This window comes from Pseudorca crassidens, chromosome 8, assembly GCF_039906515.1.
Source record: "Pseudorca crassidens isolate mPseCra1 chromosome 8, mPseCra1.hap1, whole genome shotgun sequence".
Classification (NCBI taxonomy): domain Eukaryota; kingdom Metazoa; phylum Chordata; class Mammalia; order Artiodactyla; family Delphinidae; genus Pseudorca; species Pseudorca crassidens.
In genome coordinates this window covers 63,400,101-63,416,701 of record NC_090303.1, presented here as the reverse complement: position 1 = coordinate 63,416,701, position 16,601 = coordinate 63,400,101, and the positions used below count along the sequence as shown (strand labels likewise).

Below are 16,601 nucleotides of genomic sequence, written 5' to 3'. Positions count from 1 at the left end.
CCAAATAAATAAATAAATATTTTTTAAAAAAAAAACCTCCATGGAAACTCAGTGGGGCACGGAAATCTGAACTGTTATTGACAGAATGCAAGATCAGGTTGGATGGAGAAGTCTGAGTTCAAATCCTCAGAGGAACCCATTCATAAGGGGACTGCCCCACAGACTTTTTAAAGTTCTACATGCAGTAGTTCAACCAGTTTCTCACAGTAAATCTAGGAGAAAAATCCCCTGTCTGTCCTGCAGGGAGAGAGGAAAAGGGAATCACTGTAACATACACCAAAAGCACTGTTCTTAACAAGGCTCATCTTCAAAAGAAACTTTAACCAGAGCCTGACTGATGCAGGGGAATGAATACTTTTATCCAGCCCACTCTAGCCACCCTTCCCAACCCAATGGGAGGGGGGAGGTGAAGCATGTGTATTTTGCTGTCCAAAGGCACAATCACACTAAAAGACTGAGACCTAATCATAGTCCTTTCACAAACAGGACTATGATCCCTTCCCCACCTCCACAAGGTAACACCCCATTACTAAAAGCCTATTCAGATCAGTTCCTTTTATCCAGTACAAAATGGCTGACAATCAAAAACACATTATAAGGCATAAGTAAAAGCAAAAACTGTCTACAAAAAAAAACTCACTTTAAATATAAAAACTGGGATTATACAGAAATGGAAGGAGAAAGGTGTACCATGCTAACAATACTATTCAAAAGAAAGTGAGAGAAGCTGTATTTATTTCAGACAGATTTCAGAGCAAGGAAAGTGACCAGGGATATAAAGTGGGGCATTACAAGAAAAAGTCAGTTCTTCATTGAGACATAACAATCCCTAATGTGTACCTTCACAGTGGATGAAACTATGTGAAGTAAAAGTCACAGAACTGCAAGAAAAATAGATGAATCCATTGTTGGAAACTTTAACACACCTATAGCAGAAATGGATAGATGCAGCCAGGTAAAAAAATCAGTAAGGACCGCTGAACTCCACAGCACCATCAACCAACTGGACATAACTGACCCCTACAGATCCCCTCATCCAACGGAATATTTTTCTCACACTCACATAGAACATTCACCAAGATAGACCACATTGTGGGCCACAAAAAACACAAATTTAAAAGTATACTAATCATAACATGTCTGCTTAGACCACAACTGAATGAATGTAGAAAACAAAACAGAAGACACAAATTCCTAATATCAGAAATGAAAGAGGGTCCATTACTACAGATCCCACGGACATTGAAAAGAAATGAATATTATGAACCATATTCCCACAATATTTATTACATAGATAAAAAGGACTAATTCCTTAAGAGACAATTTGCCAAAACTCACACAATTAGAAATTGACAATCTGAACGGACTTCTATCCATTAGGTCCAAGATGTCTACCTTCCAGATATTTTCAAGACTTGCTTGTCATCTTCCTCCAACATACTTTTCTGACATCACCATAACAGCTTTTAGGCCATGTCGAAAAATTACAGGGACTAGGAGCACTAAGGCACCTCTGGCCTCACACATGAGGGGACTTTGGTTGGATTATTCTGTGACCCTGGGCCAGTCACTGACTGGGAGCCTCAGCTCCCTCATTTGGGGAGCAAGGATAGCAACAGTACCTAGCTCATGGGCTGTTGAGGTCAATGAGAGAACCTATTTCTAGCATTTAGCAGAGTAACTGGCATATAGCTAGAATTCGAATGTTTCCTATTAACCTGAACAACAAACACTGCCCCATGCGCTGCTACAGTCTCTCTGGTGTGAGCACAGGGTGAGGAAAGGGAGGTAATGGACGCAGGTGTTAGAAACCTTCAGGCTTTGGCTCACAGGGAGGGTCCCTAATCCCACTGAACCTCTTTGGGGATTCAGATTCCTTACCTGCCCCGGGAATGGAGAACGGATTATAGACAGCATTCTGGTACCAGGGACCCAGGTGAAGCTGCTGGGCCACGGGGTGCACATAAAAGAAAGGTCTGGAGTTACTGCCCTCAAAACTGTCGTTGTTTCCTGAAGAGTTCATTTCCCAGGCTGAAAAGCAGGTGTTTGTAGTTAGCAAAGGACAGCCGCACTCTGCCCTGTAAAGTGCTGTGAAGGAAGAAAGTCCTCCTTGTCCCCCATCAGAACTAGGAGCCTGGGTGGAGGTCCCTTACCTTCTCTTCCCGCTCGCCTGGGATGGGGGCACGCGGGGGCTGCCCTGCGTGCGTTTCGACCAGGGGAGCAGCGCCCAGAGGCCCGGGCCCGCGTCGTGCTGAGCAAGTCTGGCTCCCCAGGCAGGAGCACCGTGGGGAGATGAGGCCTTGGAGGCGCGGGGTACCTAGCGCTGGGCGCCAAACGGCAGGGGCCGCGCCCCGCGGCTGCACTGGGAGATGCGGCCTAGGCCTCGGCTGCACCGCCCTTGTCCACAGCCTCTCCAGCCTGCCCCCCAGCCTCCACCCGGGCCGAACCCCTCCTCAGTCCGGGAGTCCAGGCCCCCGGCTCCGCGTCTCCTACCACCCCCCTCCCCACAGGCCTGTCTGTTCCCGCGACCTCCACACCCTGCACCCCCGCGCCCTGCAGGACCCGCGCTCGCGTTCGGGACACCAACCTGCTCCAGCTCGACGTCTGCGACTGGCAGCCTCTATGGTGGCTCACACCACCCGCGCCGACCCGACCTCTGTAGCCAGGTGAATCTACGCTGCCGCTGGCCGAGGCTCCAGCCTTTATCTGGGCGGCTGGAAGGCAACGTGCTGCCTCTTCCGCAGGCACCGCCCCTGGCGCATTCCCTCCCGCGCATGCGCCCTGTCAGAGCTCGTAGGCCAGGTGGGTCGGATCGAAGGCGCCGGTAGAAGCCGGGGCTGAGACTTGGTGGAGGGGAGCGGCCCTGTGCACGCTGCTCCTGGGTGAACCCCAGTCCTCCCTTCTGCCCACCCTTGTGTGTGTGGGCGCCCTGGCCTTGACTCTTCTAGAGGACAGAGCCCTTCCCGTTCCCTTCGCTCTCCACGACTGTCCCCTCCTCTGAGTGTGTTGAGTGAGGTCGGGTCAGGCCGCTCCTCTGAGCTCCTGGTCTCCTCCTTCCTTGGGCCTAAAGCCGCCCGCTGACACTTAAGGAAGAGGAGGCTACCGAGGAGAAGGAGAGAGGAAGGAGGCCAACGTGGACGGAGGACAGACCTGAGAGGAGGAAGACTCACACAGGAGAGGTAAACAAGCGTGCTTAATGCTGCTGAGAGCAGCATCTCGCAGGGGCAGGGGCTTCGGCAATTAGGACGCTAGTGGTGGGGGGAAGTGGTGGGACAGAAAGGCGCTGGAAATCTGTGGGGTGATGGATGGGCAGTTAGGAGGGGGAAGCTTGCAAGTACAGAGTACTCGTTGTACATGAGAGAAAGGAAAGACATAGGACAGTGGTAAAGTGGGCAGGAATAGTACTTCTAAGGAGCATTGAAAGTTTGGAATGACTGTGTTACCAGGTCACAATCGTGTTTGGCCAGAAATTGCAGTTGGTGAGACAAAGTAAAGGTTTTCTTTGTCATAAAAAGACTCTGGAGGTAGACTGCCTGAGGGCTGGCCTGGTGGCTTCTTGGTCTCACAAAGGAGTCCATCTAGTTCACTCTTTACCCAACATCCTTAGAACTGGCTTCTTTCTTCAACTTGCCTCTTTATCCAAATGCTTGTTCCAAGCAGAAAGCAGGAGGAAAACAAGGGAAATTGGAGGGGGGAGGAGGCATAAAGGACACACAGCAGCTGCTCGTCAGTCATCAGTCGTGTTGTTAAAGAGTTATAATAGAAAACACATGCAGCTTCAGATTATATCTCTTTGGTTACCCCCAGTTGAAAGGATGTGTGGGAGCTCTTGTCTTTGAGCTGGGCATATTGCCACTTGGAAGAAACTGGGATGCCGTGACTAAGAGTGGAGAATAGATATTAATTGGGCAGCTAACAGTGTCTGTTATAAGGATTCAGGTAATGAAAGAAACATGCTTCTTCCACTTCCCTTTACTCTTATTGTCCCCAATCATCATCCTACCTTCTTCCCTTCACAGCTAAATTTCTCTATAAAGGACCATAAACACTCAGCCTTCTCCACCTCCTGTTCCTCTACTCACCGCAAATCCAGATTTTGTTACCATTATGCCCACTCATTCACCCTCACCAAGGACACTAATGAACCACTTGCTGCTAGATGGCATGGAAACTTTTCAGTTCATATCACTAAACCTCATCTCCCAGGTACCAGCCTAATTGATTGACTCTCTACCTGCCCTTCTTAAAGTCTTTTACTGGCTCTCTTCCCAAATTTCTCTCTTTAATGTTCATATTCTCCAGGTATGGTCTTAAGTTTTTCTCCATCTTATTCCACTGTCTCTGCATTTTCACCCATTCTCAGGGCTACAATACAACCAGCATACTGCTCACACCCAAATCTCTCATCTCCAGTCTCTCGACTAGACATGTATATCTCAACAGAAGACTTGTGCTGTTGTTAGGACATGTGCAAATGATGTCTTTTGTTATTCATAATAAGCCCCTTTCCACCACTGCAGAATTTATGCTAATAAGGTGAGTAGGGTGGGGCCCCTAATTAACTGGAGGAAGGAGGCTGGTCACCAGAAAGACCAAATTTGTGATTAGAGTGGGAACTTTTAGTCCCACCCCTCAACCTCTGGGGGGGGGGTGGGGGCAGCAGGGAGCTGGAGGTTGAGTTCAATAAAAGTCTTGAAATTGACACTGTTTATTAAGTACCCAAGAAATGTTAGTCATTGATGCTGTTTCCTTTTCGTGGTTTTCAAAAAGCAACATTCAAGGAAAAACACAAATATTCTTCAATGTGTAATGTGTAAAATGGTTAAACAGACTGTTATATCCATATCATGGAAAACAATTCAGCAATGGAAAAAAATGAAGTATTGATGCACAAAACAACTTAGATGAATCTCAAGGATATTATGCATAGATCAGTTGTTTCCAGTGGTTAAGTTTGGGGTGAGACTGTGACTATAAAGTGGTCATACAAGGGAATTCCCTGGTAGTCCAGTGGTTAGGACTCGACCTTTTCACTGCCAGGTGGGGTTTGATCCCTGGTTGGGGAACTAAGATCCCACAAGCCACAGCTGCTCGGCCAGAAAAAAAAAAAGGTCATAGGGCTTCCCTGGTGGCACAGTGGTTGAGAGTCCGCCTGCCAATGCAGGGGACACGGGTTCGTGCCCCGGTCTGGGAAGATCCCACATGCCGCGGAGCGGCTATGCCCGTGAGCCATGGCCGCTGAGCCTGCGCATCCAGAGCCTGTGCTCCGCAATGGGAGAGGCCACAACAGTGAGAGGCCCGCGTACCGCAAAAAAAAAAAAAAAAAAAGGTCATAACATGGGAACTTCTTTGGGGTAAAGGATCCTGTTCTGTATCCTTAAACTGATTTCACCTGACAAAATTTCTTAGAACTATATACCTAACACAAAAATAGTTCTTGTGAAAACTGATGAAATTCAAGAAAGATATATAATGGACTTTCTATATTGTACCAATATCAACTTCTTTGTTTTGTAATTGTACTATGGTTATAAGATAGAGTTGTAAGATGGTACCTTTGGGGGCTGTGTGAAAGGTACATGGGAATTCTCTGTACTATTTTTGCAACTTCTGTGGGAATCTAAAATTATTTCAAAATGAAAATTAAAAAAAGAAAAAAACACTGGAAAGAAAAGAATACAGGAAGGAGAGAGGGAGGGAAGGAAGGAAGGAAAAAGAAAGATGCCTCCAACCAAGGTATCTTGCTAAGAAGAAAGAAATTAGTCAGATTAAAAACAAAAATTACTTCTGGAACTGAAGGAAAAAATACAGAGCAGATAAGTAAATTTATAATGAATTTAATATATGTGGAAGAGCTTATAGAAAAAAATTTGCATCACTCATTATTGCTAATTGCATTATATAACCTTACAAATCAGCTTATGATTACACTTCAAATCTGGCAGCCAGACTTAAATGCAATAAACCCTTTTATTGTACTTTTATTGCTTTTGTTTCATTTGAGAGGGAAGTTACAGTATTTAATAAATGACATATATTCTCATTTATGTACTCCAGAAGCATAGGAATACTATAACATGCCATACTATTGGACAACCAAAGATACATCATTCTCTTGCAGCCCAGATCAGAATGTTCCCCAGCTTCCCAGCCTGAAATACCACCTAGTCACTCTGAATGCTCTGAAGACCCAGAATCAATGTAGATATTCTCATAGTTTTCCTGGACCTTCTTCAAATCACCTAGGCTTTTTAGTATAGCTTCAAAGTGGAACAAGTTTCCAAACAAGGTTTCAGAATCTTGTGGCAACCAAGCTGCCAGTTCAAATGTATTCCATGACAGTAGCAAGGGTAGATATAAAAATAATAATAAATTGAGAGCCATTAGTTAAAGTAAATAAGGCAAGGCAGAAGTGAACTGAAGTTTAAAAAAAAAAGTAAATGAGATGAAAATTTAAGCCCACATGCCTTTTGATCCTACTTAAATCTGCATCCATATTCCATCAGGTTATTTTTTAGTGTACTATTGATTTACTATTGGTTTCTTTCAGATACAAGAAACTAATTCTCTAACCCATAAAAGACTACAATGGTAATTTGTATTCAAAAGAAAGATGAAGGGGAATTATGATCCCTACCTTTCATCCATCCATCCAGACCCAATTCCTGGCAATTGCTAAAATGTACCAATATGCTTTCTTCATTCAGTCAACAAATATTTATTGAACACCTGCTATGTGCCAGGTACAATTCTTTGTGTATGTACGTGTAGAAACTTTTTAAATTCAGGATCTTGGTCATGAGGGCTTAAAATACAAAGCAGTCGACACATACACATTTGGAAATATATTAAATGCTGTAGCTACACACACTCTACCACCTTCTGTTGTTGTTGTTATAGTTACTAGCTTTTTTTTATTTTTTAGATTCCTCATATAAGTGATATCATACAGTATTTGTCTTTCTGTGTCTGACTTATTTCACTAAGCATTAGTACCCTCCAAATCCTCACATGCTGTTGCAAATGTCAATGTTGATGGACACCTGGATTGCTTCCATATCTTGGTTATTGTAAATAATGCTGCTATGAATGTTGGAGTGCCTGTATCTTTTTGAATTCGTGTTTTTGTTTTCTTCAGATATATACCCAGTAGTGGAACTGCCAGATCATATGGTAGTTCTAGTTTTATTTTCTTAAGGAACCTCCATACTGTTTTCCACAGTGGCTACATCTATTTACATTTCCACCAACAGTATACAGAGGTACCCTTTTCTCCACATCCTTGCCTACACCTAAAGAAACTAGAAAAAGAACAAACAAAACCCAAAGTTAGTAGAAGGAAAGAAATCATAAAGATCAAAGCAGAAATAAACGAAATAGAGACAAAAAAAAAGTAGAAAAGATCAATGAAACTAAGAGCTGTTGCTTTGAAAAGATAAATGAAATTGATAAATCTTTAGCCAGACTCATCACAAAAGAAAGAGAGAGGGCCCAAATCAATAAAATCAGAAATGAAAAAGGAGAAGTTACGGGCTTCCTTGGCGGCGCAGTGGTTGAGCATCTGCCTGCTAATGCAGGGGACACAGGTTCGAGCCCTGGTCTGGGAAGATCCCACATGCCGCGGAGCAACTAGGCCCGTGAGCCACAACTACTGAGCCTGCGCGTCTGGAGCCTGTGCTCTGCAACGAGAGGCCGCGATAGTGAGGCCCGTGCACTGCGATGAAGAGTGGACCCCGCTTGCCACAACTAGAGAAAGCCCTTGCACAGAAATGAAGACCCAACACAGCTAAAAGTAAATAAATAAATTTAAAAAAAAAAAGAAGTTACAACCAAACCACAGAAATACAAAGGATCATAAGAGATTAGTACAAACAACTCTATGCCAATAAAATGGACCATCTGGAAGAAATGGACAAAGTCCTAGAAATGTACAATCCCCCAAGACTGAACCAGGAAGAAATAGAAAATATGAACAGATTAATTACCAGTAATTAAATTGAATCAGTAATTTAAAAAAAAAAAAACTCCCCCAAAAAACATCCAGGACTAGGTGGCTTCATAGGTGAATTAGAGAGATTTAATGCCTATCATTCTCAAACTATTCCAAAAAAATTGCAGAGGAAGGAATGCTTCCAAACTCAATATGTGAGGCCAGCATCACTCTGATAACAAAACTAGACAAAGATGTCATACAAAAAAGAAAATTACAGGCCAATATCATGATGAACATAGATGAAACATTGTTGAAATTCTCAACAAAATATTAGCAAACCAAATCCAACAATACATTAAAAGGATCATATATCTTTTAATGAATCTAAAAGGATAAAGTGAGATTTACACAGGGATGCAAGGATTTTTTCAATATCCACAAATCAATCAATGTGATACACCACATTAACAAATGAAGAATAAAAAAACACATGATCATCTCAAAAGCTTTTGACAAAATTCAACATCCATTTATGATAAAAAAAAAAAGTCTCCAGAAATTTTGTATAGAAGGAACATACTGCAACATAATAAAGGCCATATATTATAAGCCCACAGCTAACATCATACTCAATGGTGAAAAGCTAAATTATTTCCTCTAAGACCAGGAACAAGACAAAGATGCCCACTGTCACCACTTTTATTCAGCATAGTATTGGAATTCCTAGCCACAGCAGTCAGACAAGAAAAAAAAAAAGGAAAGAAAAGGAATCCAAATTGGAAAGGAAGAAGTAAAACTTCATTGTTTGCAGATGACATGATACTACACATAGAAAATCCTAAAGGTGCCACCAAAAATCATCAATGAATTCAGTAAAGTTGAAGGATACAAAGATACAGAAATCTGTTGCTTTTCTATACACTAACAAGGAACTATCTGAAAGAGAAATTAAGGAAACAATCCCATTTACAATTGCATCAAAAAGAGTAAAATACCTAGGAATAAACCTACCTAAGGAGGTAAAAGACCTGTACTTGGAAAAGTAGAAGACACTGATGAAAGAAGTTGAAGACAACACAAACAGATAGAAATACATACCATGTTCATGGATTGGAAGAATTAATATTGTTAAAATGACCATACTACCCAAGGCAATCTACAGATTCAATGCAATCCCTATCAAAATATCAATGGAATTTTTTACAGAAATAGAATAAATAATTTAAAAATGTGTATGGAAATGCAAAAGACCCCACATAGCCAAAACAGTCTTGAGGAAGAAGAGAGCTAGAAATATCATGCTCCCTGACTTCAGACTATACTACAGAGATACAGTAATCAAAACAGTATGGTACTGGCACAAAAACATACATAAATCAATGGAACAGAATAGAGAGCCCAGAAATAAACCCACGCATCTATGGTCAGTCTATGATAAAGGAGGCAAGAATATACAATGAAGAAAAGACAGTCTCTTCAATAAGTGATGCTGGGAAAACTGGGCAGCTACATGTAAAAAAAATGAAATTAGAACATTTTCTACCACCATATACAAAAATAAGCTCACAATGCAGTAAAGACCTAAATGTAAGACTGGAAACCATAAAACTCCTAGAAGAAAACGTAAGTGGAACACTTTTGACATAAATCATAGCAATGTTTTTTTGGATCTGTCTCCTAAGGCAAAAGAAACAAAATCCAAAATAAACAAATGGGACCTAATTAAACTTAAAAGCATTTGCACAGCAAAGGAAACCATTGACAAAATGAAAAGACAACCTACTGAATGGGAGAAAATATTTGCAAGTGCTATGACCAATAAGGGGTTAATATCCAAAATATATAAACAGCTCATACAACTCAACATCAATAAAACAAACAACCCCCCCCCAAAAAAAAAACAAAACCCAGGACTTCCTGGTGGTGCTGTGCTTAACAATCTGCCTGCCAGTGCAGGCGACATGGATTCGATCCCTGGTCTGGGAAGATCCCACATGCCGCAGAGCAACTAAGCCTATGCACCAAAACTATGGAGCCTGTGCTCTAGAGCCCGCGAGCCACAACTACTGAGCCCGTGTGTGCTGCAACTACTGAAGCCCGCGCTCCTAGAGCCTGTGCTCCACAACAAGAGAAGCCACCGCAATGAGAAGCCTGCGCACAGCAATGAAGACCCAATGCAGCCAAAAATAAATAAATAAATTTATAAAGAAAAACAACCCGATTAAAAAATTGTCAGAAGACCTGAATAGACATTTTTCCAAAGAAGGCATACAGATGGCCAACAGGCACATGAAAAGATGCTCAAATCATTCATCATCGGAGAAATGCAATCAAAAACACAATGAGGGCTTCCCTGGTGGCGCAGTGGTTGAGAGTCTGCCTGCCGATACAGGGGACACGGGTTCGTGCACCGATCTGGGAGGATGCTGCAGAGCGGCTGGGCCCGTGAGCCATGGCCACTGAGCCTGCGCGTCCGGAGCCTGTGCTCCGCAACGGGAGAGGCCACAACAGTGAGAGGCCCGTGTACCGCAAAAAAAAAAAAAAAAAAACACAATGAGATATCACCTCACAACTATCAGAATGGCTATCTTCAAAAAGACCACAAATAAGAAATGTTGAGAATGTGGAGGTAAGGGAGCCCTTGTACACTGTTAATGGGAATGTAATTTGGTACACTTTTTTTTTTTTTTTTTTTTTTGCGGTACGTGGGCCTCTCACCGTTGTGGCCTCTCCCGCTGCGGAGCAGAGGCTCAGCGGCCATGGCTCACGGTCCCAGCCGCTCCGTGGCATGTGGGATCCTCCCAGACCGGGGCACGAACCCGTGTCCCCTGCATCGGCAGGTGGACTCTCAACCACTGCGCCACCAGGGAAGCCCAGTACAGCCACTTTTTTTTTAATGTGTGTGTAATAAGGACACTTAACATGAGATCTATCCTCTAAATTTTTTAAAGTATACAATACAGTATTATTAATTATAGACACGTGTGGCACAGCAAATCTGTAGAACTTATTCATCCTGCATAACTAAAATTTTATAGCTGTTGCACAGCAACTCCCCATGTCTCTGTCCCCTGGACCCTAGTAACCACATTCTATTCTGTTTCTTTCTATGAGTTTGTCCGTTTTTGATACCTCATTTAAGTGAAATCATGCAGTATTTGTTCTTCTTTGAAGCTGGCATATTTCACTTAGCATACTGTCTTCCAGATTTATCCTTATTTTCACATATGATATAATTTGTTTCTAGGTACAGTTCTAAAGCCAAAAATACATCAGAAAACAAAAATCTCTGCCGTTAAGGAGGTTATTGTATCAGGAAGAGAGACACAATAAACATAATGAATGAATTCTATACTAGTCTGTCAGTCTGTTAGAGACAGTAAGTGCTATGGTAAGAGTGATGGGGATCAGAATTGCCCGAGCTGGAAGGACTGAAATTACATATAGTGTGGCCAGGGTAATGATCACTGAGAAAGTAACTTTTGAGCAAATATTAAAAGAAGATAAAGGAGACTATAGGAATACATATACTTACAGCCCATTGTGAGGACTTTAGCTTTTACTATGAGTGGAGTGGGGAACCATTGGAGGGTTTTGAGCAAAGGGGTGATATGATTTGATGTACTGTGCAAAGGATCACTATGGATACCATGTATGGAACAGACTGTGAAGGAGCATGGATAGATTTTGGAGGGAAATTTTTTTAGAAGGCAACTGCAGTAATCCAGTCGAGAGATGATGGTAGAATAGACCAAAATGGTCGAAGTGGAGGTGAGAAGTTGTCTGATTCTGGATGTATTTTGGATCCAGATGGTGTGTTTGAGAGAGAGGTCAAGGATGACTCCAAAGTTTTGACTCGAGTAACTGTACAGATGAAATTCTATTATTGAGACGGAGAATACAGTGAGTAGCAGAAGTTAGGAAGGAAGGTATAATGAGTTCAGCTTTGTACACGTCAATTAGACATGTCAATTAGACATCTCAGTGGAGGTTCCAAATAAAAAATCGGATATACCTGTGCAGGATGCAGCTCTGGGAAAGAGAGTAATCAGAATATACATGATACTTAAAGTCATAAAAACAGAAGGAGATCTCTTAGTGACTGAGGTATAGAGAAATGAAGAGGCAAAAGGACTGGGCTCTAGGGTGCTGTAGAGGTCAGGGAGAAGAGGAGTCACCAGAATACTGAACAGGGGCATCTAAGGAGATCAAAGGAAAACCAGGAATGTTATCTGGAAGGAAGTGGGAAAAAAAAGTGTATCTAGGGAATTCCCTAGCAGTCCAGTGGTTAGGACTTTGCACTTTCACTGCCGAGGGCACAGGTTCAATCCCTGGTCAGGAAACTAAGATCCCGCAAGTGGTGCGGCCAAAAAATAATAATAATAATACAAAATAAATATAATACCATTGTGACCTATTTTTGTTTAAAGTGTATCTAGAAACAGGGAGTAACCAGCTATATCAAATGCTGCTGATCCACCATAAATAATGAAGACTTGGGGGCACAAGCTCCATTTGGAGTCACAGCCAAGGACAGAAATCAATAGGCTAACCAACAAGTAAGTGATCCTTTGCACACAGTCTGCAGGAGCCAGTTCAAAAAGAGTCTCAAGGAGATAAAATAGGAAGGGAAGATCTGCCCAACATCTGAAGAGGTCTTACTGTCCGCTCATGCGGACAGAAGAGAAAACCTCATGCGCCCTGCCTAGAGAACATATAAAACACCCAAGCAGTGGTGCAAGAGAATTTTTCTTCTTCATTCAAGGCTATTGAATGATAGATACAAAATCAAAATGCTTAGATAAGAGACATGGCTTCTGTTTGAATTTAAATAACTTCAAACAAGAAGTAATTGTATCAGGTAAAAATAGCTGTAATGTGACAAAGGCCTTGAACACCTTCGTTAGTGAAAAAATTCTGTCAAGTTGCTAGAATGAAGAGAAAAATGTCTCCATTAAGCAAAACTAACTTTCCAACATTGTCTATATCAAACTGTAATTTCCCATGGACTTCAAACATAAAACTTGGGCTTCCCTGGTGGCGCAGTGGTTAAGAGTCCGCCTGCCGATGCAGGGGACGCAGGTTCGTGCCCCAGTCCGGGAAGATCCTACATGCCGCGGAGCGGCTGGGCCCATGAGCCATGGCCGCTGAGCCTGTGCGTCTGGAGCCTGTGCTCCGCAGCGGGAGAGGCTGCAACAGTGAGAGGCCCAGTACCGAAAAAAAAAAAAAAGCCATAAAACTGAAGAGCTATTTCTGTTGACAAAATAACATTGGCAAACTTTAATTCCTTCTTGTTTCTCCTGTTCTATCAATTCTCTTTAGCCACCCCTCCCTCCATTTGTGAGCTCCTTGAAGTCTCTTAAAGCCCCCCAATCACAACTTAGTTCCTTGCTACTGAAAGTGTAGTGCCCAGATGAGGAGCATCAGCAACACCCAAGAGCTTGTTAGAAATGTGGAATCTTGGCCTCACCCCAAACAACATCCCCAGGTGGTTCACATTCACCCCAACATTTGAGAAGCACTGGTTGAAGTGACACTTGATTGCCTTAGGTGGATGTTTCTTTATAGCAGGACTTCCCTCTTCTTTTTCCTAGGACCTCTGCCAAGTTCCAGGGCATGAAAAAGACCATTACTTTCTAATCAAAGAGCTTTAATAGCTAAGAGGTGTCCAAAATCATTTGGTTTTTTCCTTTTGCAGGATAAGAAAGCAAAGCCTAGAGATATGACATTATTCCTCTAAGCACAGCTAATGGCAGAAGCTAGCTTCTGCCTGCTTTCTTCCTGCTCTTTAGTTTCTTGTATGCTGTCACCATCCCACAACTTAATATCCAAAGAAATGAGAGAGCAGGTGTCAGTGGTGTATTTTTAGTTTTGCTTTCCGTTGTTTTAATTTTTAACAGGAGTGTTAGTGTGAGGCGATCTTAAACCCACATCCAACAAATGGCTCTTCCTCACAAGAACACTACTTAACTACTTCAAACCAAGGCCAAGCCAATTATCCTATCAGAGCGAAGTGTAAGGTCATGCATAGCAAAATTCATAAATTTACATCAAATTCCTGCATCTTTTTCCCATGGTTCCTGCTGTCCCAAGTGGCATCATCTATCACTGTAGACAATAATTTACTGAAAAACAAAGATTTACATACTTAAAAAGTTAAAAACAACAAGAGAGAAACCAAACATATGGACTGATATTAGCCACCATGTGTTTCCCAGTTCTGCAAAAGGCATTCATGCACCCAGTGGTTAATTCCAGACTTGTTTTCTTACCAGATGCCTGCTCAGGTGAGCTCTATCCCACCTTTCTACGAACTCTCCACAAATTTCCCTTTAAGCAGAACACCTGCCAGGGTCCCTGGGCTGGAATAACTAGAGCAAGAGCAGAGGATGCAGAGAAAACAACCCTTACTGCTCCCTCTTATTCTCCTGCTCCAACTTCTTCCATGTCCCGGGCAAAGAGAGCACCTCACCAAGTAGCATCACAGAGTTGGCGTGATTTCCCCCCCACAAGTAGTTCCACTGCATCCCCTTCCTGTCATCCCCAGAGAAAAGCAGAGGAAACTGCATCCGTCCCTTGAAAGAGACCAGGAAGGTGAGAACAAGTCCTGCTACTCACAAAGAGAAAATGATGGAAGAGGTGATGACTGACTGAGATGTAGGAGAAAAAGGACGAACACCTACTTGTTCCAGCCTAACTTCAAGCCACCTTTGTTGTGTTGTCATAGCAAGTTTTTATGTGTGTGGCATAAAACGCATAACGTAAAATTTACCAACATAACAATTTTTAAAGGTACAATACAGTAGTATATAGGCACATAGTTTAGCAGCGGATAGGGTTTCAATTCTCCACATCCTCACCAACACTTTTAATTTTGTTTTTTTGACAATGGTTGTCCTAACTTGTGTGAGGTGATATGTCACTGTGGGTTTGATTCGCATTTTCCTGATTTGTGATATCGAGTATCTTTTCGTAAGCTTCTTGACCAATTGTCTATTTGAGGCTTTTGCCTATTTTTTAATAGGGTTGTTTTTTGTTATTGACATAATTTTTTAACATAATCTGGATACTAACCCCTTATCAGATAAACGGTTTGCAAATATTTTCTCACATTCTGTAGGTCACCTTTTTACTCCCTTGTTTTCTTAGCTGCACCCTGCAGTCTGTCACAGCACTTTACAGCCAAGCTACTGCGCAAGTCAGATAGCTGAGCCCGGATGCCTTCTGGGGGTTGTAGTCCTGAGCGTCAGAGGCGGGTGGAAGGCAGAGGATATTTTCTGAGTGATGGTTAGAATCAGATTTCTACTGGGCGGGGCTGGAATGAACCACTGCCTGGTCCTCATTAGCAGAGAGAGAGAGAGAATTAATTCCAAGTCCCCTTTTCTGTCCTCAGTCTCTCGGACCCAGGTTCTGAGAAGATCCGCTTCCCCACCTTCGCCGCCCACGCAGGCTAGTCCCTCCTCCTCGCTCCGGCTTCCCGCCGCTGGGCGCTCGTGGGTGGGGCTTTCCTGGGGGCGGGGCTCATGCAAGCAGGGCGGGGCGTCGGGGCTTCTTCACTGGCTGGCGTTTCCGAGGCCCGCAGCCACCTAGCGACCTCTTTTCTTGGAACGCGAGGCGCGGGAGGTCCCGTCCATGGACCGATCCGCGGTGGCGAGGGTGGGCGCGGTAGCGAGCGCCAGCGTGTGCGCCGTCGTGGCGGGGGCGGTGTTGGCCCAGTACATTTTCACCTTGAAGAGAAAGACGGGCCGGAAGACCAAGATCATCGAGATGGTGAGTATGGGGGCTCGTCGCTACGGAGCACTTAGGGGGCCGCGGGTGGTCCGTCCGGCCTCGCCTTCACATGCCGACCGCTGCTGGAATGAGAGGGGCCCACAGGGGAGCCGTTCGCCCCGCGTGCGGCCACCCCGCGGCCAGGTGACCTGGTTTGGACCTTCGACGGTGGCGCTCGGCTTCCCATGGGCTTTGTTATGTCTCCATTTGAAACAAAAAGGCAGCAAAATAGGTGATTCGGAAACAAGCTGCCTCCCGCTGCAAAAACCCGTTTTATCGAGAAATAAATGGACGTTTCTGGGCAGATTTCTCCTTCCCTCATCCCGCGTCAAACTGTTGCAACAATCCCATTATGATGAGGGTTTTTTTTTTTTTTTGCATCGTGGGTAGGATGAGTTCGATTATGACAAGGTGTAACTTCTCAGTGGTTAATTAAAGGAATGCCAGTTAACCCAGCTGGAGTTCAAAGTAGTTTATTTTGTATTTGAATGTTATTCCTTCTTGTCTCAAACTGCCGGGATGTACCTTCGTGTTCATTTTTTCTCCGCAAGCCTCTTACATAACGTTTTAGAAATTTATTTCCAATTTTATTGTAAGACAGTGTTTGAAGAATTCCTCTTGAGGTACATTATAAGCAATATTTTCTCCAAAGTTGGGGATGTTTTTAGGTTTTTGTTTTTTAATTAGAGCTCACTCGTCAAGACAGTTTTCTCAGTGAGTTGCATTCTAATATACTTCCTGGAGTGAAGAATCCCGTGTATACTCCGGATGAGGTACTACACGCGTGAACTTCTGGGGTCAAGTATTTTTGACAAGTCAGTTGACAGTTTACCGCTGTACTAAATAATATCATTTTAGGTTCATATTAGAATACTTAGCCCAATCATATGTTCTAATT

The 16,601-nt window shown here is 43.2% G+C and overlaps 1 protein-coding gene across 3 annotated transcripts in view; it reads left to right on the top strand.

The window, feature by feature from the left end:
- The first annotated feature begins 15,471 nt into the window (after positions 1 to 15,471).
- Positions 15,472 to 16,601, top strand: part of NT5C3A (5'-nucleotidase, cytosolic IIIA) — a 40,701-nt gene continuing 39,571 nt past the window's right edge. The window contains exon 1 of one of the 3 annotated variants that reach the window (XM_067746685.1): positions 15,472 to 15,703. In XM_067746685.1, coding sequence (XP_067602786.1) covers positions 15,566 to 15,703 — 138 coding nt within the window. In that variant the 5' untranslated portion in view covers positions 15,472 to 15,565. The remainder of the gene's footprint in view (positions 15,704 to 16,601) is intronic. The other 2 variants (XM_067746686.1, XM_067746688.1) reach the window with 2 other exon arrangements.